At 42.3% G+C, this 26,505-nt stretch overlaps 1 protein-coding gene across 3 annotated transcripts in view; it reads right to left on the reverse strand.

Annotated features, from left to right (window-relative positions):
• Positions 1-862: 862 nt before the first annotated feature.
• The window catches only part of UBE2J1 (ubiquitin conjugating enzyme E2 J1), a 58,036-nt gene continuing 32,393 nt past the window's right edge, over positions 863-26,505 (reverse strand). For 2 of the 3 annotated variants that reach the window (XM_037894462.2, XM_037894465.2), the window contains 3 exons: positions 24,743-24,872; positions 20,765-20,899; positions 863-1,935 (listed from right to left, as the gene is read on the reverse strand). In XM_037894462.2, the coding sequence (XP_037750390.1) occupies positions 1,672-1,935; positions 20,765-20,899; positions 24,743-24,872 (529 nt within the window). In that variant the 3' untranslated portion in view covers positions 863-1,671. Of the gene's footprint in view, positions 1,936-9,467; positions 9,655-20,764; positions 20,900-24,742; positions 24,873-26,505 lie in introns of all 3 variants that reach the window. The other variant, XM_037894464.2, reaches the window with a different exon arrangement.

The raw sequence follows: 26,505 nt of genomic DNA on the forward strand, positions 1-26,505 counted from the left end.
GCAGAGCAGCACTAATTCAAAATAACCACTGGGAATCCATTTCTGAATTTTGCAAGTTAGCAAGTGAATAAATTAAACATACACACACACCAGGGCACTACATAAAATATATAATTTGTCCATTAATTTTTACAAGTGTAAAATTTTACTTATTTATAATGCTTAGGAGTATATTAGCATGTAGTATATTTTGTAACGTTAATATGAGAGCTGTCTACAGCATTCTTATCTTTGCTAAGAAGTAGGATGGGACGGTCTGGCTTTAGTGAGAGCTATCACAGTTGCCACTAGTAAAGTGAAAATTACTGAGGTTCTGTTGAGTCTTAAATGAGCAATGGTAGATTGTCTTGATTATTGATATAGTCAGATAATGGGGAAATAATTATCTCATTGAACTTGTTCTTTATGGCTAAATAAATTCAAGAGGGCACTAATAATCTAGGGTATCTAGGGTTGCTAACTGTGGTTGGACATATTCCTGGAGGTGTCATCACATGACAATCTTTAATTAAAGACTAATCTTTAATTCCTGGAGACTCCAGGACAATCCTGGAGGGTTGGCAACCCTACCCCTACCTGAAGTGCCAGCACCTACAATGAATAAATGGGGATATACACATGAATGCTGTGATCTTGATATGCTGGAAAGATATTTAAAAACTTTCAAATTTTAAACTTTGCTTGAAGTATTGCAATGAAGTGCAAGAAAAAAAATTGTGTAAATGAGGCTTGAATTGCGATAATTCATTAGAGCCAAGGGTTTCATGAAAGCTTCCATCAAGCTTGCCCACGCAAAGCAGAGTTTAAGCATGAAAATATTTAGGTTTTTTTTAGCAAATAACAGCACATATGAAACATTCAATGTAATGCATTATGTATATTTCTGGAATAATTAAAAGACAATAGCTCTGGGTAAATAATTATATTACATATTTATAACTATTGCAATAATAGATGTTTTATATAATCTTGAAATTTAAAAAAGCAAGATATACAATTGAGAGTATTAGAAGACGACATTCAAATCTTGCAAAAGATTATCCAATCTAACTTCCAAAAAAATTTAAAAACAAAAAATAAAGCAAACAATTTTCTGGCCCCTTTTTTCACAGAGAGCACAGTCTCAGAACCAACATTTCATGCATTTTTTTAGAATTGTCTTATTGTAAATAAAAGTGGTTACAAAATATTATCCCCCTCAGAATTAAGAGCACACACAACGCAACACATAGACACTGCGTTTCATTTTAAAAGACCTTCTCCAACGTAAATTTTTATACTCACTCAGATATGGATGACTATCTGCACCCATGTTCCACAGAGAAAAAGTGTAAAACCCCTTTCTGTTTTAATTGCCTCCTTTTATCAGTAAATAAGGTAGCCACAAATGATACTTTCTTTCCCCCACCCTTTACATATTATTCATATTCAACCAAATTGTTTCTCTAAGTATCTAGTGGGTGTTCATGGATCATTAACAGTTGTTAGTATTCATAGAAATGTCAACGTTTGTCCTACTTACAAAGCAATGTACCTAAAGGTATATTAACATTCGTAAAGACTTAAAAGAGTAAATAAAAAAGTAATCTTCTGTAAACAGTTCTCATGGCATACTCAATACAGAATGTTTAATGAAGCATTCAAGTCACTGCTCGTAAGACAGAGAAAACCTTATAACTCAAATATATAGTCATTGGCCAGATATACCCGTCGGAAGATAAGAGCTGCCAATGCTAAAGTCAGAAGGACAATCAAAACGGTTGATCCAGTGTGGCTTGTGTTGACTCTTGGTTGCTGCACCTGATTAAAGTTAGTTGAAGATGGTACTCTTCTCTGCCTCTGGGCACGGCGCTGGCGCGGGCTCATGGAGCTATTATTAGATACAGGTTGAGTATGCTCTTGATTAGATGGTGTGGAGTTGTTCTGAATTTCAGACTGAAAAGAAAAAAGTGAATATTGTTTTTAAAGCAAGACAGTCCATGCATCAGCAATGTACATACCTCTACATTTAAGAACAAAGCCTGCTCTTCCGATGTAATGTTATGATCTGAAGGCAGCCACAGGTGATAGTCTCTTTATAGTAAAGAGGCAACCAACTTCTGTTACAGAACACTGTTCCAAACCCTATGGCTCTCTAGCCAAATATTCAGAATACACATCCTTCTGCACACCTCCCAGCCTTGTTCTCCCAACCACTGGCATCCCAACTACATGAGGTGCAGACAATCACCACTCCTGCCTACCATATGCTATTACTCCCATTGTTTGTCTCTGGATATCATGAGGAGGCATTAATGTAGAAATTATCTGCATTAAACTATGTACATCAACCATTTGCCTGGCAACTTAGGCCCTTGCCTCGGGAAGTATGTAGCACAGGGCTTAACTACATAGTTATTCTCTACTCCATAATTCAGTTCCTTGCTATGTTGCACCATACCCTATTTTTATGCAGTTTCTGGACTTTTGCTCATTCCCTTGCTGCACCGAAGGAGCACAGAGGCCTTTGTCATTTAGATAATTTGATTCCCCATGAAATTCCAAGCCACTGTGTGTAAGCAGCACTGCTCTACAGGTTTTAAAACTTTTGTCTAAAAATCTGCATCTACTCCATGGTTTTGTGTTTTCTTTGTCATAATGGCTACCTCACATTTTGGGTCACCTTATCTTAACAATGTTTTCAAGTGAAATATTTTAAACAGTTAAATGAAATATTTTATCCTTAAACTAGTCCATAGCATCTAGGTACTTAAGCACAAATGGTTTACACTGCACAAATGGAAAACACTGCAAATCATATTGGAACTGGAGTTAAAGGATGAAATTGGCCATAAACAAAGCTATAAAATATACAGAGCTGAGCAAAATTAGGAATTTCCATGGTATGGAAAACCCCAAAATTCGTTTTCAGCCTAAATCACGAAAAAATATAAATGTTTGATTTTGGTTTACTGAACTAAAACCAAAATGCTTTGTTTGACTGCGTTCAATATTACACCGTAATTTTCCCACAGTGACGTGTTGGCTCTTGTGAGTTGTAATTTGGGAGCCTGATCTCTCCTGGCTAGACATCTTCCATAATGCACCCAGTCATGTGACTCCCGTTATGCACCTTGCAGCTCGGTCACAGGGAAATCCACACTGCATTATGAGACACATGGTCCTCCAGGTATCCTGGCCAACAGCAGAGAATGGAGATCTGAACTACAACTCCCACAAGGAGACGTCAGTGTGCAATAAAAACTAATGATGGACAAAAGAAACACTGACATGGATTGAAAAGAAATCCTAATGTCCATGAGATATGTTGTACCCTCCTATGTAATAGGACAAAGGACTCTAGGAAATCCAGAGATTCACCCTGAAGTTTCCTTTACATGATATTTCCAGCAGGGGTCTAAACAGGTACAGAACTTCAAATCCACACAGTCCTGGCCAGCTCTGCTACCGTCCTCATGTATCCTAAAGTGCCCTCACAGCCATGCTGACCTCTCCCCATTATATGAGTATGGCTTCTTCAACAGCAGAGATGATTTCCACTGCAGCCACACAGCAGTAAGGACCTATTCAGACATGCACTGAGGCTACAGAAATGTTTCTAAGGAAGCCCTAGGACCACTCTTTAGGCAAGGGCAAATTATGCACAGATCCCATTGATTTGTATGTCTGTCCTGGGCGGCAGGTGGCCCTAGGGCCAAAAAGAATTATATTTAGAGACTTTTAGATTTTGAGACTTTAGATCCACAGAAACAACTACATCCACCACGAGAGAACAGTGAAGCCAGGAAATGCAGGAGTTGGACACTCAGAAGGAAATGGGGTTAATTTTCCCAAAATGAAAAATTATTTTGCTTATCCAATATGTCTACATACAGGCTATTCTATGTTACTTACAATAATTATAAGAGACCTTATTTATATCTGTATTATTTGGGAACCTTTCTAATCCTTAGTATCAATTATCATAAGATAATTAGATAATTAGATTAGAGTGCGCCATCCTTGGCTATTCAGCGGGGTTTCTGCCTAAAACTATAAAACATGTGTTTAACGCAGTGGTTCTCAACCTGTGGCCCAATTAGGACACAGCTGCAGCCCAGCTCAACTGTGTGCTAAAGGCCACGGGCTCCAGACTGCCCTGCCAGGCAGCGCACTCTTGGCTGCCGGCTCCCAGCTGGGCTGCCCTGCTGCGCAGCGAGCTCCGGGCTGCCTTGCCACGCAGCGGGCTCCGGGCTCCCAGCTACTGCTGGCCCCACATGGTGGGGCTCAGGGTACAGGCAGCCAGCTGTCGCCTGCCCACCGCGGGCCTGTGCCCCCAGCAGGGCTCCCAGTCTAGGCAGCCGGCTGCCGCCCAGCCCCCTGCAGCGAGGTCCGGGCAGCCAGCATGGCTCAGGGTCTGGGCAGCTGGCTGTCCCCTGGCTCCCCGCAGCACACACCAGGGTCCTGGCTGCCACCCCGACAGGGCTCAGTGTCCGGGCAGCCAGCCGCCACCCGGACGCCCGCGGCAGAGAGGGAAGGTCCCAGAGCAGCCAAATTGCCCCCTTCTTTCCCCTCTTTTTGGCTGGACCCCACCAAACCCCCGTATGCTATCAAGCAGCAACCTGGCTAAGACCTAAGATGGGGGACAGTCATTGTCTTTTAATCTGGAAAAAGACAGTTACCTTTTCCATAGCTGGTGTTCTTCAAGATATGTTGCTCATGTCTATTCCACAATAGGTGTGTGTGCTTGCCACGTGCACTGGTGCTGGAAGTTTTTCCCCTAGCAGTACCTGTAGGGTGGGAGCGCTCCCCGGAGACTGCTGGAGTGACGCCTGCCTAGTGCAGTATAAGGGGAGCTGCATGCTCACCCCACCCTCAATTCCTTCTTGAGAGACAACTCCAACAGAGGGCAGGATGTGGAATAGACATGAGCAACACATCTCAAAGAACACCAGTTAGAGAAAAGGTAACTGTCTTTTCTTCTTCAAGTGATTGCTCATGTGTATTCCACAATAGGTGATTCCAAGTTATATCTGTTGGAAGTGGGTAGGAGTTCACAAGTTCCCAGGATGGAGGACAGCCCTGTCGAACCCGGCATCATCCCTGGTTTGGGGGACGATCGCATAGTGCAAGGTGAACGTGTGAAACAAAGACCACATGGCGGCCCTATAATGTCCTGGATGGGGATGTGAGCCACGAAGGCAGCTGACGAGGTCTGTGCCCGAGTCGAGTGTGCCCTCACAATGGGTGGCAGGCGGACACCTGCCAGCTCGTAACATGAATGGATGCACAAAGTGATCCGATTGGAAAGCCGCTGAGTGGAAATCGGCTGGCCCCTCAAGCGCTCAGCCGAGGTGACGAACAGTTGTGAGGACTTTCTGAACAGCCTGGTCCGTTGAGGTAGAAAGTCAGAGCCCACCGCACATCGAGGGTGTGGAGATGGTGCTCCTCACTGGACGCGTGAGGTTGGGGCAGAGGACTGGTAGAAAGATGTCCTGACTCATGTGATAGGCGGAGACCACCTTCAGGAGGAACGCGGGCTGTGGGCAGAGCTGGACCTTGTCCTTATAGAAGACCGTGTACGGTGACTCGGAGGTCAGGGCCCTGAGCTCCGAAACTTGCCTGGCCGACGTGACTGCAACCAGGAAGGCCAGCTTCCATGAGAGGTGAGACCAGGAGCACGTGGCCAGTGGTTCAAACGATGGCCCCGTGAGACGAGCCAACACCAGGTTTAGGTCCCACTGTGGGACCGGGGTCTAGAATACGGAAAAAGATGGTCCAAACCCTTAAAGAACTGGCCAGTCATAGCATGGGAAAATACCATATGCCCTTGCACTGGCAGATGGAAGGCTGATATGGCTGCCAGGTGCACCTTGACTGGCGAGGGCGCCAGGCCCTGGGCCCTCAGGTGGAGGAGGTAACCAAGGATAAGCTGGATCAGGGCGGCCACAGGGGAGACACTCTGGTCCGCCACCCACCTAGAAAACCAGAACCACTTCGCCAAATAAGCGCAGTGAGTGGAGGGCCGTCTACTTTCAAGGAGGACGCGCTGAACCTGTTCTGAGCACATCCTTTCCTCTCCACCTAACCACTGAGCAGCCTCGCCGTGAGGTGAAGAACCGCTAGGTTGGGATGGAGGAGGCGGCCCTGGTTCTGAGAGAGCAGGTCTGGGCAGAGCAGCAACAACCATGACGGAGCTACCGCCAGGCCCATGAGGGTCCCATACCAATGCTGCCTGGGCCACGCCAGGGCAATAAGGAGGACCAGGGTCTTGTCCGTCTTTATCTTCTTCAGGACCCTGCTGATTAGAGGGAACAGGGGAAAGGCGTAGAGAAGCTGGCCTGACCAGGACAGGATAAAGGCATTGGAGATAGCACTCCTCCCCAGACCCTCCCCCGGAGGAGAACCGGGGGCATCACTGGTTCTGCCGAGTCACGAATAGGTCCACCTGGGGAGTTCCCCACCTTTGGAAGAGCCAGTGGGCCACTTCTGGGTGGAAGGACCACTTGTGTTGCGAGGAAAAGTCCCTGCTTAAGCGATCTGCCCTCCTGTTCCAGGCGCCCGGTAGGTGGAAGGCCTTCAGGTGGATGTCATAGGCTATAAAGAAGTCCCACAGCCTGAGGGCTTCATGGCAGAGGATCAGGCCCCATCTTGCCTGCTGATACAGAACATCGAGGCCATGTTGTCCGTGAGGATCCTGACTACCTTGCCCTCCACGTGCGAGCGGAAGGCCATACATGCCAGCTGCACTGCCCTGAGCTCCTTGACATTTATATGCAGAGTCAGGTCTTGAGCCGACCACAGGCCTTGGGTCTGAAAGTTCCCCACATGGGCCCCCTACCCCAGGTTGTTTGGGCGGACCACCACCGTAGGGAGGTGACCACAGAGTCTGGCACGATGAGGACCTTGTCCATCCTGTCCGTGGCCTGGGAGAACTTCGAGGCCAACCAGAGCTGGAGGGGCCTCATCCTGAGTCTGGCGTGACTGACCACGTACGTGCACGCCGAAATGTGACCCAAGAGCTGCAGGCAAACCCTGGCTGTTGTCACTGGGAACCTTGTGACCAAGTGGATGAAACCTTTCAGGGTCTCGAATCTGTCTGGCGGGAGAGAGGCCCTGGCCGACGCTGCGTCCAGGAGCGCCCCGATAAACTCTATGCGTTGGGCCGGGACTAGCGTGGACTTGGTGTTGTTTACCAACAGGTCCAAGGCGGTGCACATGGACAGGAGGAGTGCCACGTGATCCCTCACCTGAGACCAGGAGGTTCCCTTGACAAGCCAATCGTCCAGATAGGGAAATATCTGGACCGTCCGCCGTCTGAGGTAGGCTGCTACCACCCACATGCATTTTGTGAACACCCTGGGTGTAGTGGACAGACCAAACGGAAGGACTGTGAATTGGTAATGATTCTGTCCCACCACGAAATGGAGGAAGCGCCTGTGCCCCTTGAATACGTGGATGTGGAAGTATGCGTCCTCTAGATCGAGGGCAGCGTACAAGTCCCTGAGATCCAGGGAGGGGATGATGGAGGCCAGGGAAACCATGCGGAACTTGAGCTTCACCATGTACTGGTTCAGACCTCGCAGGTCCAGGATGGGCCTGAGCCCCCCTTTGGCCTTTGGGATAAGGAAATAATGGGAGTAATACCCCTTGCCCCATAAACTCTTTGGGCACTGCCTTCATGGAGGAGCAAGACCACCCTACTTGGTGCCGACGGGGACAGCACATTAAACAGGGAGTCTGAGGGCTCCTCCATCTCCTCTGCCTGGAGGTGGAGGTTTGCTGCCACCCTCTTTAAGAGTTCTTGATGGGCCCTGAAGTCTTCCTGCAGGGCAGAGGGGGGCAGGGCCACAATCGCCTCCTCCAGTTTGGGCGAGAAGGCCAGTGCGGTGCTCTGGGTATTGGGCAGCACCGGAGGGTCCACCACCTGGTTGGACTCCGGGCATGGCGCCGAGGACGTACGTCCCACGGACTCCTTTTTCGGAGGTCTGGAGAGTGAGGCTGACAGTGCTTCCGAAGCTCCAGCCACCGAGTGAGCTCCCACCAGGGGCTGCGCCAGAGGTCACGGTGCCCACTGGCACCATTGGGCCGGCCACGACGCTCTGTGCCACTGCACCTGCTGTGTCACCAGTGGGGCCAGCTGTTTGGGTTGGCTGGCCTGGCCCATCAAAGGACGGCTACGAATGGAGGCCGGGCTGGTGTAGATCTGCTGCTGTCTCTGGACCGGGAAGAGCGGTGGTGCCGGGATCTACGTAGGCCACAGGACCGCAATCTCAACGTGGAGGACCGGTACCAATGGTAACAGCTGCTCCACGAATGGCCTCAACAGGCGGGCCCGCGACGGTGAGACACCTGCGATCGACGCCTGGGGCTGCAATGTCTTGGCGGAGACTTGGAGCGGGAGTCCGAGTGGGAACGGCGTCGATGACCGTGCTGTGACCGACTGCGGTACCCCCTCCGAGTTGAGGGCCATTGGCGACACCTGCTGCAGTCCCGTCGATATTCGTTCCTTGAGGATGAGCGGTGCCGAGAGTCCTGGCCAGATGGAACCCAGCCAGCCAGTCTGGTCAGCGTCAAGGGCGATCTACACTGACTCTGCCCCGAACAGTTGCTGGGCAGTGACCGGCATTGGGAACATTCCCTCGACCGAGATTGGTACTGGGCCGGAGGCAACTGTGGAGATCCCAGCAGCAGCTTGCCTCTGGAGTGCGGGGCCGACATCAGTGGTGCTCCACTCACCGGCATGGACATAACATCCCGGGCAGCCTGGTAGGCTACAGGCATGGATGGCATCCAGACATCTGGAGAGACCTGTTCCAAAGGGGCCGGGCTACTCCGCTAAATGTGAGTTGGAGGCCTAGGGCCCAGTGGGGATCAAGGACTACCCGACATAGGCCTATCCTCTGTCCCAGACTTCCCTCAGTGCTGCTGCGAAGAGGGAGTAATTGGCTTTTTAAAATTTTATTAAAAAATACTCTAATTTTTGTGGAATGTATCTTTAAGATGGATTTGAATATAGAGGCTCCTTGGAAAATTGGGTTTGGGAATGCATTCAGCACATCGGATGAGAGTGGAAGATGGAACTTAGACAGGAATGGAAGATCATGATATATGTAGCATCGAGATGAGCAACTGGCCCAGTTGAGAGGTTGGGAGAGGAACAAAACAACATACAACATCAGACATGCATATAGCCTAAAAGGCAAGAACAAGGAGTTCAGATCTCATGCAGGAAATCATCAGACAGAAACACACAGAAAACCATTTCATCATATAATCCAGTTTTTTGGAGGAGTAAAAAATAGAAGTACTATGCATACTTTAAATTAAATCAATTAGTACTAGGGGAAATGCAGTAGCATTGCTGTTATAACACCTAGCCATTATTAAAAGAGACACTGCCACTACGAGCTAACAGGCTTGAAGACTGAAAAAGAAACACTGAATAGTAAACAAATGCTGATCTATAAAACCATGAGTTTCTGTACCTCACTGATAACTGTGGGCAGTATTCCATCCAAAGCAGGGCTTTGGAGCAGAGCCCAGAGCTGGAGAGTGGAGCAGTAGAGCTTCAAGTTTTTGCCCAGAGCTGGAGCGGAGCCAGAGCACAGAAAATCTTGCTCCAGTTTTTTTTTCATTTTCAATCCACAATGAATGATATTTAGCAAGAAAGTCCTAAAGGTGCCAAAAAGTTTCAGATTGTATAACAATTGATATTAACATCTACTTTACCACTTTACGTAATATGTCACAGTTATTCTCACTTGGGCCAAAATCAAGATTTAATGTACAGATACAAAATTACTATGTTTTTTTAAAGAATCAGATAATTATCAGACATCCAGCAACACTGCAGACTGCTCCCACCCTTGTGCCAAGGTTAGGCGAGTACGTACTTGTGTAGATTAGTTAGATTAGTATGTGTTGATACTTCTTTTGTAAGGGTTGATCAACGAGACACGCTGAGTGCTGCGATTACGGAAAAGTGTGATGCAAAATGCAACATTTAAGATACCACAAACAGGTATATTGCAAAGAAAAAAAAAAAGTTTTTGTTTTTTGATATATTAAGATATCGCAAGAGATATTAACCACTTAAGCTCATTTCACACATGGGCTCCAGTTACATTTGTTCATTTGTACATGCTGAAAAAGTCACGTGCAGCAGCCATATAAATATACAGTAAACATTTTTGCATAAATTAGGAGTGATTTTTGTGATACATCCAGAGTGATTGGAAAATGTCCAATACAACTTTGGGGGTGAATCCTTAGGTCATTTTAAGAAAAAATGTTTCCGTGAAATGTGTCCTAAAATTCTTCCTAAGGGAGCTACAGTCCCTTCAAGGAGGTGACGAAGTTAATTTCTGATTAATATCTCAAATACGCTTTAATATAAAGTAATGAAATTATGTCTGTATCTTAGCGTTAATATGTGCTACTATATTACATTATCCAAAATTATTTAAACCATAGGCGTCCCGAACTGGCGGTTGGTCATTTTTATTTCATATTTCAAGAAAGGCTTGTCGTCGACTGCCCCAGCTACGAGCGGTAATATTATGTTCCTTAATAAGTTAATAATTGTTGTTATTATTATTACGTTTAAAATTTATAATTCCAAAGTTGAAAAATAAGTAATAAGTAAAAACTGTTTGTATCATTCTAAGCATCTAAGCAGATTAACATTTTTAAACAGTTTTTCGGAAACGGTTAATTATACAAAATAAATTAAGAGTACCATTTTAATGCATGTTTTAGCATTAAATCATATTCCAGGGTCGTAGCTGTTAAATAGTTGAAGATTTAAAAAATATTAAATAAAATTGGCCCAGTCCCCCCAGTTCATGACGCCTGTAATTTAAATAATTTTATTTGAATGATGTTGTACGATAGAACGTTGGAAATAAACTTTAACGGGAAAGCGGATTTAAATTGCAAGCACAGTCCTTTTAGTAAAGAGAGCAAATTTTTGGAAATATGTTTTTCCTTCATCAGGCTGGAAACATTATACAAGATAGAACCTGTTATTTGCTCTATCTTGTATAATCTATTCAGGCTGATGAAGCAAAAACATATTTCCGAAAATTTGTACTCTTTACTAAAAGGACTGTGCTTGCAATTTGAATCCTCTTTCCCGTTAAAGTTTATTTTCAACCTTGTAACATGTAGCCTTGTTAATTCCCAACAATTAATGTTGTAGAACAGCGATAGCACGTACTAACGCTACGGCACATACCAAATTTCATTGATATATCTATATTAAAGTGTTTTTGAGATATTAATTAAAACTTGGAAAATATTTCGAATATTTTTACCGCAAAATTTCATAAGAAAAACTAACTTGCAATTTATAAATAAAAATTTATTATCTATATGAAAAATATTTCTTACTTCATTAAAACTGCAAGAAACATGTTAAAAATATTAAAATATACTTTAATAATAATTTTGTGTAAAAAGAAAATGCGATCATTTTTGTCCAGAAAATCCACAATAAATTCGAAGTACCTTAAGTGGTTAAGATATCACAAGCAGGTACATTATAAAAAAATGTAATGCTTTTGTTCATTGCTTTTCGAAGATCATAACAAGAAACATTTGGATGCAGTAGCAGCACAAGAAGATTTAGCTATGGCTTCAACAAAAAAAATCAAACCTGCCCCCCATGATTGATAGCCAGTTTACAGAAAAGGATCTCAACGATGTCTTTACTTTTGAATTTGAAAAGCCCAAATTTGGGTTTTTGGGAAAAGCAAAGAAGAAATCGGCAACGTGCAAGGTGCAAAAGGAAGTGAATGGCGAGCTCAAACCATGTAGCTTCAAGACAAGTGAAAGCAAGTGCCGTGAAAAGTTTCAACCTTTGGCGGCATGTAAAATGTAACCATCCTGAAAACTATGCGGCTTTGGTTACAAAAAAGGACCAGGAAGATGAGGCAAAACAGAAAACTGACGCGGCTAAACGACGTTCATCTGGCTCTTTGAAAACTCCCGAAGAAAAGATTTTTTGCGGAGCTTCATCTGAAAAGAAACCCAAAATTGAGCAAACAAAACTTGACTCATATTTGAAGTCATCAAAGATTACAGTCACCATGTATGCCAATACTTTCCATGAAGAGCTGATGGAAACGGTTTGCTTGAGTTCAACACAGCTCACTACCTTCAGGCTAAAGAACAAAGGATTCCAAAAAACTGCAGGTGAAATGGGTCGGCAGCTTGGCATTTCGACGTGGTATGATACGGTTCGTCATTTAGTTGTCAGCACAGCTGAGTCTGGTCGTGAAGAGTTCAAGAAAGCAAGGTAACCTATTTCCCCTTGTTTTGTGCTGGAAATGGCCCACCTTGATTATCATACATATTGTAAGGAGAGTGATCACTTTAGATAAAGCTATTACCAACAGGAGAGTGGGTTTGTGGGGGGGGGGGGGGGACCGGGATTTGTGCTGGAAATGGCCCACCTTGATTATCATACACATTGTAAGGAGAGTGATCACTTTAGATACGCTATTACCAGCAGGAGAGTGGGGTGGGGGGAGAGAAAACCTTTTGTAGTGGTAAACACCCATTTTTTCATGGTTTGTATGTATAAGAACATCTTCTGTATTTTCCACAGTATGCATCTGATGAAGTGAGCTGTAGCTCACGAAAGCTTATGCTCAAATAAATTGGTTAGTCTCTAAGGTGCCACAAGTACTCCTTTTCTTTTTTCAAGAAAGCTTTGGAGCAAAAATTGTGCTACCTGAAAATGGATGCGGCAACCCGTGGAAACAGAAATTTCCTTGCAATCAGTGCTCAGTACTACGAAGAAGGAAAAGATAAAGCTGTGGTAAAAACACCTTGGACATAATTGACACTGAAAGGCATCACAATTCTTCATATGTGAAAAGTCAAGTAAAAGCTATTTTAGAAAAATTTGGGATCAGTGAAATGCAAGTGCTGAGCATCTGCGTTGACAATGCAGCAAACATGATGTGTGCCGTCAAAAATTTCAGCGAGGACAATGAAACCATTTCTACCTCTGAGAACAGGGATGTGGACAGAACTGAAGCTATTTTGCCTGATGAAGGAATTAAAGGAATGGATGAAATTGAACTCAACATAGATGCTGCTGCACAATGGGTTAATGACCCCAGCCTCATACTTCCAACATGGCTTCATGAGGACAACTCAAAAGTCCAACTGATGAGGTGTGGTATTCACACTCTTCAGTTGGCAATCTGGGACGGACTGAACAAAGAACTCGCGAAGAAATTTCTGGCAAAAATTTGACAAGTCGTTGTCAAACTAAGAACCCCAAGTATTCGAAGTGTTCTGCTTGATCTACATGGGGTAACTCAATCATTGGATACTGTGACTTGCTGGGGTTCAACGTTTGCGATGATTGATCTGCTTCTCGTTTTTCAATCTTACTGTGAACAAGTGGCTCCTGCTGGAACAAGAGAACTCAAGTTAACAAAAGCTGAATGGGACAAAGTGAAGAACCTGCGAGACCTCTTGGCAAAGCCAAACCAAACAACCATGAATCGTCAAGCTGTCGATGTAACCCCGGGAGTTTTAATGAAGGAATGGCAAAAACTGTCAAAATTCTTGCAAGAAAACGGTGGACAAATTGCAGAAGGAATTCTATCCCCCATGCAGAAACGCGAAGAGAAGCTTTTTGACAATATTCATTTCCTTGCTACAGTTTATGTTGACCCACGGAATCGGATTCTTCTTACTTCAAGGGAAATACCAAAGGCAAAGGAAGGGCTCCTTGATATTGCTCGATGACTCAAAAAACAAAATCTATTGCTACATTTGAACTTGGCGAAAGAGGTTGAAGAAAACGAAATACAATAAAAGGAGTCATCAACAATCGAATTTGCGGTTTCGGAAAGTTCACATCCTTCAGAAACAGCAGGCTGTTCTCAAACTTCCGTCTCCACTCTGAACTTGTTCGAGCGTCCATCCCTGAGACGTCTTCTATCATCACAGGGAAATGGAGATAATTCAAGCACCAATTCTTCAGAAGATGATGCCTTCGAAAAGGAACTGGATAAACAAGAAAGATGCCAGCGAGTTTCTGCGATTCATAATTGTAATGAAGCATTATTTGAGAGAAACTTTCGGGAAGATTGTGAGGTGATGGAGTCTATTGGTAGGCTAAAAGCTAAGTCTGTTTTTGAGGCCATTCACAGCTACCCACACCGCATTCAGGCTGCCTGTAGAATTGCTTCGAGCATCCCAACAACTCAAGCTAGTGTAGAGCGACTGTTTTCGGCTTTAAAGTTCATTTTAAATGATTTGCAACAGGCTATGAAAGACAACTTGATTGCTGCAATAATTTTTTACAGAATGAATTATGAATGATTCTAGTTTGTATCATTGCTGATGACATTTAAATTGTTTTAATAGTCTGAATAAAAATGTTTTTTCAAAATTACAGTATGCACTTTTTTATTTCGTTACAAATTAATTTGAGTCGGAGTGCGGAGCAGAGTCGGAGTGCGGAGCGGAGTTGGAGTGGAGCTGGAGCCGTCACTATTGGTGCCGGAGCAGAGCAATTCACAAATTTGATTGCTCCAAATCCCTGATCCAAAGTCAACAGAATGGAAAGAATGCTCAGCTAATGGCATGAGAAATGCACCACTTCCTCTCCACAGGGAGGAAGGGCCACTGATGGTGCAAAGAGAGGATGTGGTCTCAAAACTGTGCAGAGCCAGAGGACCTTTCAGAAAACCCTGTGGATCCTGATAAAGTGGCAACTGCTTCACATACTGTCTGGACACCTTCCTCCTAACAGCATTATTGTCTCCGTTGTGCTGACACCAGTTCAACAAACAATACCCCTCCCTCCTTCCAAGTGGAGTGGGGTAAATGTCACTGAGCAAAAGTTATTGCTGAAAGCAACAAAATTAACTTCAAAGGGTAAGTCTGATGGAAATGGTTTGGTTTTTTTAAAACTCCTCACCTCTTCCTCTGCAACTGGACATCTTTCCCACATTTCTGCAGAGCACAACAACAGTTTGTCCAGAGACTGGCTACTACTGGCAATCAGATGAGAATGCTGCATAGGCAACGCTCCCCCCTTTCTACTTTCAGCATGATTACTATTTTCTTCCTCTGTGCTGTGGCCAGGAGTTTATATATCATCAACCTCCATTGTGCCTCCTGCCCAGAATGCCAATTACACAGCCCATGACCGCAGTTAAGGGCCTTTTTAGTACCTTTACCAATTACTGAAATCCCTGTCGAGAGGATACCCATGGATCTGATAGGCCCACCAGAGAAGTTGGCCAGGGGCCAGACTGTACTCATTGTTCTGGATTATGCCACTCGATACCCAGAAGCCGTCCCCCTACTAAACGAAATGTCCAAGACGATAGCAAAGAATTTGATTCAAATCTTCTCTAGGGTAGGGATACCTAAAAAGATCTTGATGGATCAAGGAACCCCCTTTGTGTAAAAGCTGATGAAGGACTTACGGGCCTTACGAACCTCAGTCTACCATCCACAGACTGACGGCCTTGTCAAATGCTTTAATAGGACACTGAAGAACATGATATGGAAAGTGGTGAGCCGGGACAGAAAACATTTGGATAACTTACTACCTTACTTGATGTTTGCAATAAGGGATGGTCCCCAGATTTCCACTGAGTTTTCCCTGTGGCATACTGGAGACTGCCAAGGAGGACTAGGAAGAACAACCTAACCAGGGGAGGAACATCATTGCTCATGTGATACAGATGTCGGACCGAAAAGCCCAAGTCACCCCCATAGTGTGGGAACACCTGGAAAGAGCACAAGAGACTCAAAAGACCTATTATAATCGCCAAGCGAAAGTTTGCAAATTCCAGATGGGAAATCAGGTAATGGTGCTAGTGCCCACAGTTGAAAGCAAGCTCCTGGACAGATAGAAGGGCCCATATGAAGTAATAGAAGCCGTCAGGGAGATTGATTATAAGATTTAACAGCCTGATCACCAAAAGCAGGAGCAGATCTACCATGTCAATCTATTGAAGCCCTGGCAAAACACAGAAGCTTATGTGGTCGCCCTAGAGACGCCACCAGAATATCCCCACAATTGACTCCTGAACAAGGAGCAGAAGTTATCAAAATGACTGAATGAAACCACGTGTTCTCTGAGAAGCCAGGCAGAACCACAGAAGGTCATCATCACAGATCCCAGAGTAAAGGTGAAGGTTAAACCATTCCAGATCTAGGAGTCATTGAGGAGTCCCATAGTCAGTGGTCCAGTGCAATCGTTCTGGTACTTAAGCCAGATGGCACTACGAAATTCTGGAATGACTTTGGAAAATTAAACAAGGTATCCCAGTTTGATGCCAATGCCATAGCTCAAATAGGTGAACTATTTGACCAACTGGGGAAAGCACAATTCTCGTCCACCCTTCAACCTGACCAAAGGGTATTCGTAAATTCCTCTGGCAAGGGAAGCCAAAAAAAACACCCCCCACCCCCCACCCCTCCGCCCCAAACTGCTTTTTCGACACCAGAAGGATTGTATCAGTACACCATCCTCCCTTTGGGATTGCACAGGGCTCCTGCAACCTTCCAGCGGCTCATGGATAAGCTGTTACATCCACATGCCAAGTAAGCTGCCACTTACTTGGATGATGTGGTCATCCATAGCCCAAACTATGAGATGCACCTGGAAAAGGTGGAAGCAGTATTAGATACCTTGAGGACAGTGGGTCTCACTGCAAATCCCTCCAAGTGTGCAATAGGTCTAGTGGAAGCCAAATACCTTGGGTACATTGTGGGGAGAAGCACAGTGAAACCCCAACTAAACAAGCTAGAGGTGATACAAAGTTGGCCTCGACTGATCTGGAAGAAATGGGTCACAGCATTTCTGCGGATTATTGGGTACTACAGGCAATACATTTCCCACTTTGCTACTGGAGCATACCCATTGATAAACCTCATAAAAGCCTGGGGCCCAGACATAGTGAAATGGGCCTGCGTGGCTGAAGAAGCTTTTGCAGATCTGAGGACAGCCCTCTGCAGTAGTCCGGTGCTAGCAGACCCAGACTTCGAGAAGGAGTTTACTAGAAATGGATGCCTCTGAGGTAAGGTTGGGAGCCGTACTTTCTCAAATGGTAGGGGAGGAAGAATACCCAGTCCTATTCCTCAGTAGGAAACTCCTTCCCAGAGAACAAAAATATGCCGTGGTAGAGAAAGAATGCCTGGTAGTAAAATGGAACTGAATTTCATTACCTCACATTCCTAGTATCAGATCAGGGCCTCAGGGCCCATTTTTACTATCTTTGCTCAGGGTAGGCTTTTATTAGCTTCAGCATGAGTTTACCCTAGGAATGAATAAGAGCAGGTCCTGTAATACAACCCTTCACATTTCACATCTCATTTTCCCTCTGTTCAGCTTTGACAATGCCTCACTCCCCAGTGACTGAAATGGACTGAAATTAAACTGGTTCCTACTCCCAAATGGTGGTGGCTCAGAAACATGGGCAGCTTTTGAAACATATGTTCAGTGAAGCAATACGAGCAGAGAGATGGACAATCTGATCCCTTAAAATATTAATCTACTTTTGACAGCAGTCCATCACATGCAACAAATAAATGTTTATGTAAGTTTAAAGCTTTAATCATTTCATATGTCAACTGCTCTGAAAAAAAAACTATGCATGCAGTAGAACTGATAATCTACTGAAGAAAACAATATTATTAGAAATGGGAATAATTAAACTCTTATTATTTAAAAAGACTTCCTTTCCAATTTAAACACTAAGATGCCCGTGATTATTTCTGTTGGCTCTAGTGTATTAGTTTTAATTAATTCAATACTCTTAAGAGCCAGGATTTGTGGTAAAAAGAATATAATCAAATGGCTTATTCTGAACCTGAACAATCTGGAAGAAATCCTTATCGTGGAAAAATGCATGCTATTAGCATGTTTGTATTTCCACCTAGCTGGAAAGTGCACTGCAAGATGCAACAGATGGTCTGACTTCTTTTTTTTTTTTAAACCAATTTGTAGCCCATCATTGCTAAAAAAACTCCACAGCTTATCTGAGATTTGTCTACAATTTATCAGTGAATTTAGATTGCATTTGCAGCAGTCACAACAGCAGGTGCCCTGGCCCAGTACCAGGCCTTAGGCACTTCCAGAATGGCTGGGTTATATAAGCCCTATCCCTGGCAGTATTCATATGCAAATGTCATAATAAAGTGCACAATTTATTTAAAATGGTAAGAATTAAGATTTTCATTTACTTAGCCAAATTTATTGCAGAGATTACAAAAACAGGAACATAATCTTATTTAATTAAAAGAAAATCTGCAAATCGCAGCAGACATACTTCTTTGCCTCTTGTACATAAGAATATCACACTCTGGTGCAAGAGACTGGGACAGTAAGTAGAAGGATAAAGTTCTTGAAACCTTCTTAATAAACTACAGTAGTATCCAGATACCACAAACATTTGTGTATCTTTAACCAACACATAAAACAAGTTACTGAATGCTGCAACAGTAGAAGAAAATAATCAATTTATTTATAACATGCAATTAATGGAAGAAATGGAAAAAGAGAAAGGCTGCTCTTGTGGTTAAGGCAAAGGACTGGGAGTCAGGACGTCTGGGTTTTAATCCCAGTTCTACCACAGACTGCTGGGCAAATCTAGGAAGGTCACTTAGGTCTAATTTTCAGAAATGGCCTCTACAGACTCCCTTGCTTCGTGGCATCTACTTCAAGTATTAGCCCTCTCATGGTCCTCTTCACTCTTAAAGCTCTATAGTTGGAAGGTACTGTTTCACTTTTGTTGCCCTATGTGAAGTTATCACAAGGAGCATCCTTTGGCATTTTTAAATTAAATGCATAAGTAACTAAGGGCTAAATCCTCTTCAAGATCCAGCCTGAGTGAACATTCTGTGTGTTGGGAAGCAGAATCTTTCTTAATAGCTAGCATCCCAAAGAATGCCGTAACCTCTCCAGCAGCTGCATACATATCTCAGTGTATCGTGGATCTGTATAGTTCTGGATTCATCAGACCAGCATTCATCAGTGCAAAATCAACTATATGATGGGAGTCCCCACAAAAGGTATGGTGATGCCCAGGAGGTGCAGACTGTGTATAGACTTCCTGCAGCCTGCCTCCCTCCCACTGGTTCCATTGCATTCAGGGCCTTCCAGGTAGTGGTTGAAGTGACAGGTAAATTCTAGACTAAACATTAGGTGCAACGTTTTGGATGGGCTGGCAGCATGTGAGAGTGCACTGAAGAGCAAGCGTGTTTAATATCTTAAAGATTTAGGAAGAGATTGTAGTATTTGAGGTTTGTTTATTAGGATGCAGCTGAGGAATTTGGCTGTTGAGATGGTCAGCAAAGGGTGGGTTTCTGGTAAATGTTATGGAAGTGCCATGATTTTATTATGGCCTGGAGGAGGAAAGCAAAGGAAAGGGCAAAGTCAAAGATGATCTCCATGTGATGGGCCTCAGGTACAGGGGTGGTGGTGCTGTTATCAACCAATACAGAGAATGGAATTAGTGGAGGTACTTGGGGAGAAAAGGTTAAGAGCTCTGTTTTGGCTATGTTGATTCTGAGATTATGTCAAGTCATCTAGATGAGTGAAGCCCCAATCATGGTTTCTCTATATACAAGTAAGAAGACACGGTCCTACCTCAAAAATCTTATAATCTAAGAGACATCACTGAGACAAAAAGAGGTGCAAGACTGAAGTGCAGAGCAGAGATCTAAACTAAAGAGGTCTACTCAACAATCGTAAGTATAGAGTTGATAATTAAACCCATGTAACTAGATGAAGTTGCCCTAGGATAGGGTGCACAGGGAAAAGAAGAGGGAGCCTAAGAACAGAGCCCAGAGGAATCCAGTAGAGAGGGAATGAAGGGGAAACTGCCAAGAGCAACACTAAAAGAGCAGCTAAAGAGGTAGAAGACCTATGAAAGGACGGTGCCACAGAAGCTCAGAAAAGACAGAATATCAAGGAGGAAGTGACAAGCCATACCCAGGGAAGCAGAAAAGACAAGGTTGAAGTATCCACCTTGAGACTTAGCTTAGAAATGACTTAGATGCAGAGGATAACAGTCAGTTTAGAGTACACAGATCTGGCATTCAGTGTAAGGTCAGTAAATTAATACAGCTCTTACAGACAGCCCACTCCATGGCCTTGTCTAGGCTAGAATTTAAGATTACATAACACATGCTAATTAACACCTTTTAAGAGTCTACTATCGATAAGACACAGTTGTCTTTAATGTGCTAAAAGAATCAAACTAAAGGCTAGGTTATCCTGATAAGCGCTAACATTACATCTGAAATCCTAGCCTAGACAGGGCCAGTGAGTTTGGAAATAAAGCAAAAGAAGGAGAAAGAATAGTGGCTGGAAAGAAAATAAAGCAACCCCTGGCCCTATAGTATAATTAGTCCCATTAGTCATTAGTGACTCAGGGCCAAAAAAAAATTTTTTTTTTTTTTAAACAGTGGCATGTCTTCTTCACATAATTTCTATGTTGGTATACATAGTCTATTTTGTTAACTGCTCTTCGGTCAAAGTATTGATTTCAAGTGTTTACTAAACGTGTAAAGAAAAAGTTTTTTTCCTTATCATCATATAAATAAAAGGAAATTCACCTATCTGTATATCTTATTATGTAGTCTTACACAACTAAGTATTCCACAATCTTAAAGAAAGTCTCATATCAGCTAAATAATTCTCTGGACATGTCTATACATTGCTTGGTTTTCAGATCCTGGCCTCCATTTGCAAATGCACTCACATCTAATAAGATTTATCAAACACATATCATACCATTGTACTGGTGGTTGGATTCTGGAATGCTCTACTTATACCATCCTGTCGCAGCTCAGGTAAGGTGGCAGAGTGGTTCAATTCCGATGTGTTTGGGGATTCAGTGATAGACTTTCTGGATGAATTGATTTCAGCCTAAAGAGAATACATTTGTACAGTTCAGATAAGAGATCAAATTAGTTATAATATACTCTAATGTAGTTTATTTGATCTATTATGGAGCATCTGTTTCAACATTTACAGCATATGAGATTTACGAATCCTTATCAATAGACATGCAAATTGTGTTTAAGCTATATACAGTGTTTCTGGAATTTGTTGCAGTGTTGCAATTCTGAACAATTTTCACAAGGAGTAAGTCTACTGACGCACAAAAACAAATAAAAAACCTGCAGACGCATTTCTGATTTTTAGTTTCACTTGGTTGTATATAATGGTGGACGTTAACATCCAAAAGGGGTATAAGATAAGGAACGAATTTGGAGAAAAAAAATTACCTCAAATAAATGCCAAACATTTTTTAAAAGTTATATTTCTTACATGGTCTCACTGACTTTGACAGCATTTTGGGGAATCCTTATGAAAGCACTGATTGTTTTAGAGTATTTTTTCTAATGTATTACATATATAAAGGCTTTCCTTGAACATTAGGCCTTCATGCTTTCAACTGCCACATCTTTTTCTTGAAAAAGCTGAACTGGATCAAAGCAGAAGTCAACACTCTACACCTTGTGTCTCTTCTGCCTCACAACCAACCATGATGGGACAAACAGCCATCAGCTGGCTATTTAAACTATAAAAGCACAAAAAATGCTTTTAGGGGGCTCATATCTGGAATGGAAATTCTTCAGAGATGTTATCCTAGCTTAGAGGAACCCCAAACAATACCTCATTTCATAAAGATATAAGAAATATTACTTCTCAACATCTCAAGAATATTAAACTGTTTATTTTCTATGCTATTAGAATCCAATATCTTGTGAAGTGTTAAATGCTTTACAACCTAATTGATACTAATGGGAACGAGAGGCACTCGCACATTACAGGGTTAGGCCCTTAATTTTCAGTGCAAAAGGGATAAGAGAAAGTCAAAATATTAACTGTTTCTTAGCATCTATAAAATGTCTCACATTGAGAAGTGCTACATGTTTAACAGTGTTCTCACTTCGAAGATTCAAGAGAATGTGACACATCCATGAGGACTTGTAATGGGGTCACTGCAGAGGAGAAAAAGTAGCATCATTCTCCTGAGCTGAACACTTTACCAATGGCACATAACTATGAGTAAAAACAACTGGTCTGAACCAATTTTACTCACAGCATGCAGTGTAGATAAAGTACTTTGGTAGAGGGGTGCAATGCTACACTTCCCATGCCCTGTGTCTGAATCTCAAGCAACTGAATTTGCTTTCTCCAATCTTATTAAATACATACATAAGTAGTAGTATTAAAAAGTACAAGCAAGGGATTAGGAACCAGTAAGTTGTGTAAAGAACAAGAGCTTATCTCCTGACATTTTAATGTAACCCTTTTCTCTTCTATGCTCTTATTCCCTTGCGTTGGTCATGACTTGCTGTTCTGTCTGATACGACAAGGTCCTGAACACCTTACATTTCAGGTGATCTAGAAATTTTTCCTATTATTTTTAAAATTGGAATGAAACTTTAGATCAATTCACTGATTGTCTGATCAATATATTCCATTCCCTTCATGTTTAGATAGACTGGCTTTTTGTAACTCACTTATATCAAATATACTACTTGTTCAAATGTAGGTCAACACAACAATAGCATGTTATACAGTGCACTACATAGGAACATAGCTTGGACATAGGACTTTGCAGAAGACTGAGGCTTTTCCTGAGGAGCGTATAGCAACAGTTCTTACTTATTCCAAATGCTAACATGGAATACATCCATTCTTAGAAATCCCAATGGTTCTTTACACCCCTCAATGGTAATTCCCACAATTTTTGTGTGTGTACCAAAATAATAGTCTGTATCAGACAAATGTTAATAAGAAAATAGAACCATCTCCTGCCATCCGACCTGGGGCTGTGAGCCAATCAAGTCAGAAAACTGGAAGTCAGAAGGTATGCCTGGCTTTGCCAGTCTTGTTTCCTGGCTTTGGGTAAGCCACTTAAAGGCAATATGCACAGAGAAAAAAATTGGGATTGTGCCCTCTTTTGCTTCTGATGTGTGAATGCAATTTGAAAGGGTTTGGGGAGGCTTGTGCTATACATTAGAAATTCTGATCTTGCTAATCCATTTTTTTCCTAGAAGTGTATAGACCACTAGTTCTGTAGTAGGTTTATGATGACCTAGAGAAGAAGGATAGTCCAGTGGTTAGGCTGCTACCCTGGAACTTGGGAGACCTGGGTTCAATTCCGTTCTCTACCCTAAACTTCCTATATGACTTTGAGCAAGCCACTTAGTATTTCTGTGTATCAGTTCACCATCTGTAAAATGAGGATAACAGTACTTCCCTATGGTGTGTGGATAAACAAGTACATAAAGAGTGTGAGACACAAATACCCTGATGACAGGTGCCATATAAGTCTGATAGGTAGGTAGATAGATAGATATCATCTTTAAAAATGTGAAACTTCATTGAATGGGGAAGAGATTTTTATTTAGGCTATATGGTGGATTTGTTTGCTTGCTTGTTAGATTCCTGTTCAACTCAACGCCCTGAGAAAAACATTTTTAAAATAGTTTTGTGAAAAGATTGTATTCCCATAACCTTTCAATTAAGAGATCTGAAAAATATGGATTGTGAGCCAAGATCACCAGAGAATCTGCTAAATCAAAAAAGAGCAGACTTGACATTCCTAATATTTCTATTGTTAAAAACTAGTAGTATTTAAAAACAAGAACAAAAAATCCCACACACTTTTCAGGATTTATACATCATAAAGAACCAAAAAGAGCACAGTCCAATTTTTAGCCTTTTGCAAGTCACCTTTTAACTCTCTGTGTCTGTATTTCTCCTCCTTAGCCCACCTTTGTAAAGTATTTTGAGATCTTCATATGAAAAATATGATTATGAACAGAATCAGGCCACGTCCATATTTGGAAAGGTGACTCCTAAGGAACACATAAGTGCTACAAAAATTGGTATTGGTTGTTTAGCAGGTGGCAATATTCACTTTGATTCTAGACCAAACCAATATCGTAGCACAGTGCTAGGGGGAACTGTGCTACTGGAGATATAGGGTGAAATTCTGACCACGCTGAAGTCAATGGGTAGTCTTTTGCATAAGATGCAACACTGAGGTTTCAATACAGTTAAGAAAGCCCTGACTCCATGCACAGCAGAGTCTTCCTCAGTGGTTCACTTCCTTAAGTTTAGTGAAAAGCATATGGTGCATGCAAGACATGCTAATTTCTAAGTATCATACTTGGCTAAACAAAAACCTGATTTCACTGGACCACCCAAAAGGCACTTTCTGGTAAGAACCCTATCCATACTAGATTCCAATTTTCTACATTCAATCTCTTCAGCTGTGCAGCTTGTGGGGGGGAAAAGTTTGCAATTTTTTTTGTGCATAATGAAAAAAGTATATGTTTTACTCTCTTCATATACAAAAAAATCATCAGAACTGTGTTTCTCTAAACTTCTCAAAAGTATTTATGTTTGGGGAAACACTAAACTAAGCTTGGAAAATTTCATCAACACGGTTAGGCAACCTTTCCTATCACCTTTGCTACCATTGTCACTGAACCACAGTCGGTGCTTGTGTCGGACAACACATCAGTTTGCGTCTTCCCAGAAACCAACTGCACCATCTTTGGAAAGTGTCTGGTTTTCCACAGCTTACCTTGAAACCAAGTCTCCTGCACAGCAATACAATGCAGTGCTGCTGTGTTACAATGTAAGCATTTTCTCAATGTTTTTGTTTCCTCATAGCAACACTACATTTGCAGTTTCCTCAAATTAAGCAATCAAACCAAGAAAAATTACGAACAGTCAGTCTACCTTGAAGCTAATTTGTCTGGCAAGTTCCTTGGCCTCTTCATCAGCCTGGCTTGAAGCACTTCCCGATGTTAATGGTAACAGGCTTATCTTCATTGCTGAGCCACATATATCACAGCAGAAATCCTGTGACCTGATAAGTAAAATAGTTTTAAATGGAGATTTTCTTGTTTTAAACAATGTTTTTCTTGAAAAATGAGAAACATTAACAAGACAACCTACCAAAGCACTTGGGTAATAATTAGCATAAACAGTTAAAAAATAAAGTATGCTATCAGTCTGTAGCAACTATCATTGGCTGCAGTGTTGAAAAATCTGGGCTTAGAATTCTATATACTCTTTCCTAGATGTAATTTTGGGAAAATATTTACTCCCAGTTTTCATAATATTTCTGTGGCCTCTTATTATATTAAAGATATTACCAACATTATTAACGGCTGTTTTATCTCTGTTATAAATTAATTATCAGAACCAGCAAAATATACAATGCAAAAAACCATGGTATTACAACAACATAGAAACTTTATACCCACTAAATTCGGACTTAAGGTTCCTCTCGCAGCATTGACTCTATTACATTACACATGTATGTTATGATGGGATCTTTCATTATATGATGGTAATAGTAGACTTTCAATGACAGGCCATTGCACACACCAAAAAAACAAACAAACAAAAAAAAAAAACAAACACCAAAACAGCAAATAGCCCTCATTTAGATATAGCCAAGATTTTAGTTTTTAAATTAACCCTTCCAAAAATTATTTAGAAGTAGTTTCAGAGTATTTTATATTTCTCCACAAAACTTAAAAAAAATAACAAGGAAGCTAATGAGTTTTGAAGCTTTGGCTTCCTTGACCATGGGATGCTCCTCCGGGAAGGAGGACTGGAGGGAAGAGATGGCAACAACCAGATGAAGAAAGGGAAAAATATCATCAAACACCAACTTGCCAACCTAGCCAGGAGGGCTTTAAACTAGGTTTAAAGGGGGCAAATGACAAAATCCCACACAGTAAGTATAAAAAACGTGACCTTGATGGAGGGCTCGAAGTTGGGGATGGGAATGGAAAATTACAATAGTTTCATAGAATTAACAAGAAGGAAAACAGTGGGAGTATCTTCTGAACATTTTACATGTCTATACACAAATGCCAGGAGTATAGGGAATAAACAGGAAGAACTGGAAGTCTTACTACACAAGCAAAATTATGACTTAATTGACATCACCAATTTGGTTGGAAAAATTTCATGACTAGAATATTGATATTGAGGGGTATTATATTGTTCATGAAGGACAGGCGGGGAAAAAAGGGAGGAGGGGTTGCATTGTATATCAAGAATGTATACACTTGTTCTGAGTCCAGAAGGAGCTGAGAGGCAGACCAGCTGAAAGCCTCTGGGTGAAGATAAAAGGATCAAAAACAGGGACAACATCACGGAAGACCACCGAGTCAGGAGAAGGAGGCAGCGGCATTTCTAGAACAAACAACAGAAATATCCAAAACACATGACCTGGTAGTAATGGCAGATTTCAACTACCCAAATATCTGTTGGAAAAGTAATATAACAAAATACAAAATGTCCAATTAGTTCTTGGAATGTGTTGGGGACAATTTGATTCAGAAGGTAGAGGAACTAACCAGGGGGGGTAGCCATTTTAGACTTGCTTTTGACTAACATGGAAGAATTGGATGTGAATCTGAAGGAAGAGGGCAACTTGGGTCAAAGTGATAAAGAAATGATAGACTTCATGATTCTAAGGAAAG

This window comes from Chelonia mydas, chromosome 3, assembly GCF_015237465.2.
Source record: "Chelonia mydas isolate rCheMyd1 chromosome 3, rCheMyd1.pri.v2, whole genome shotgun sequence".
In the NCBI taxonomy this organism is placed as follows: Eukaryota; Metazoa; Chordata; order Testudines; family Cheloniidae; genus Chelonia; species Chelonia mydas.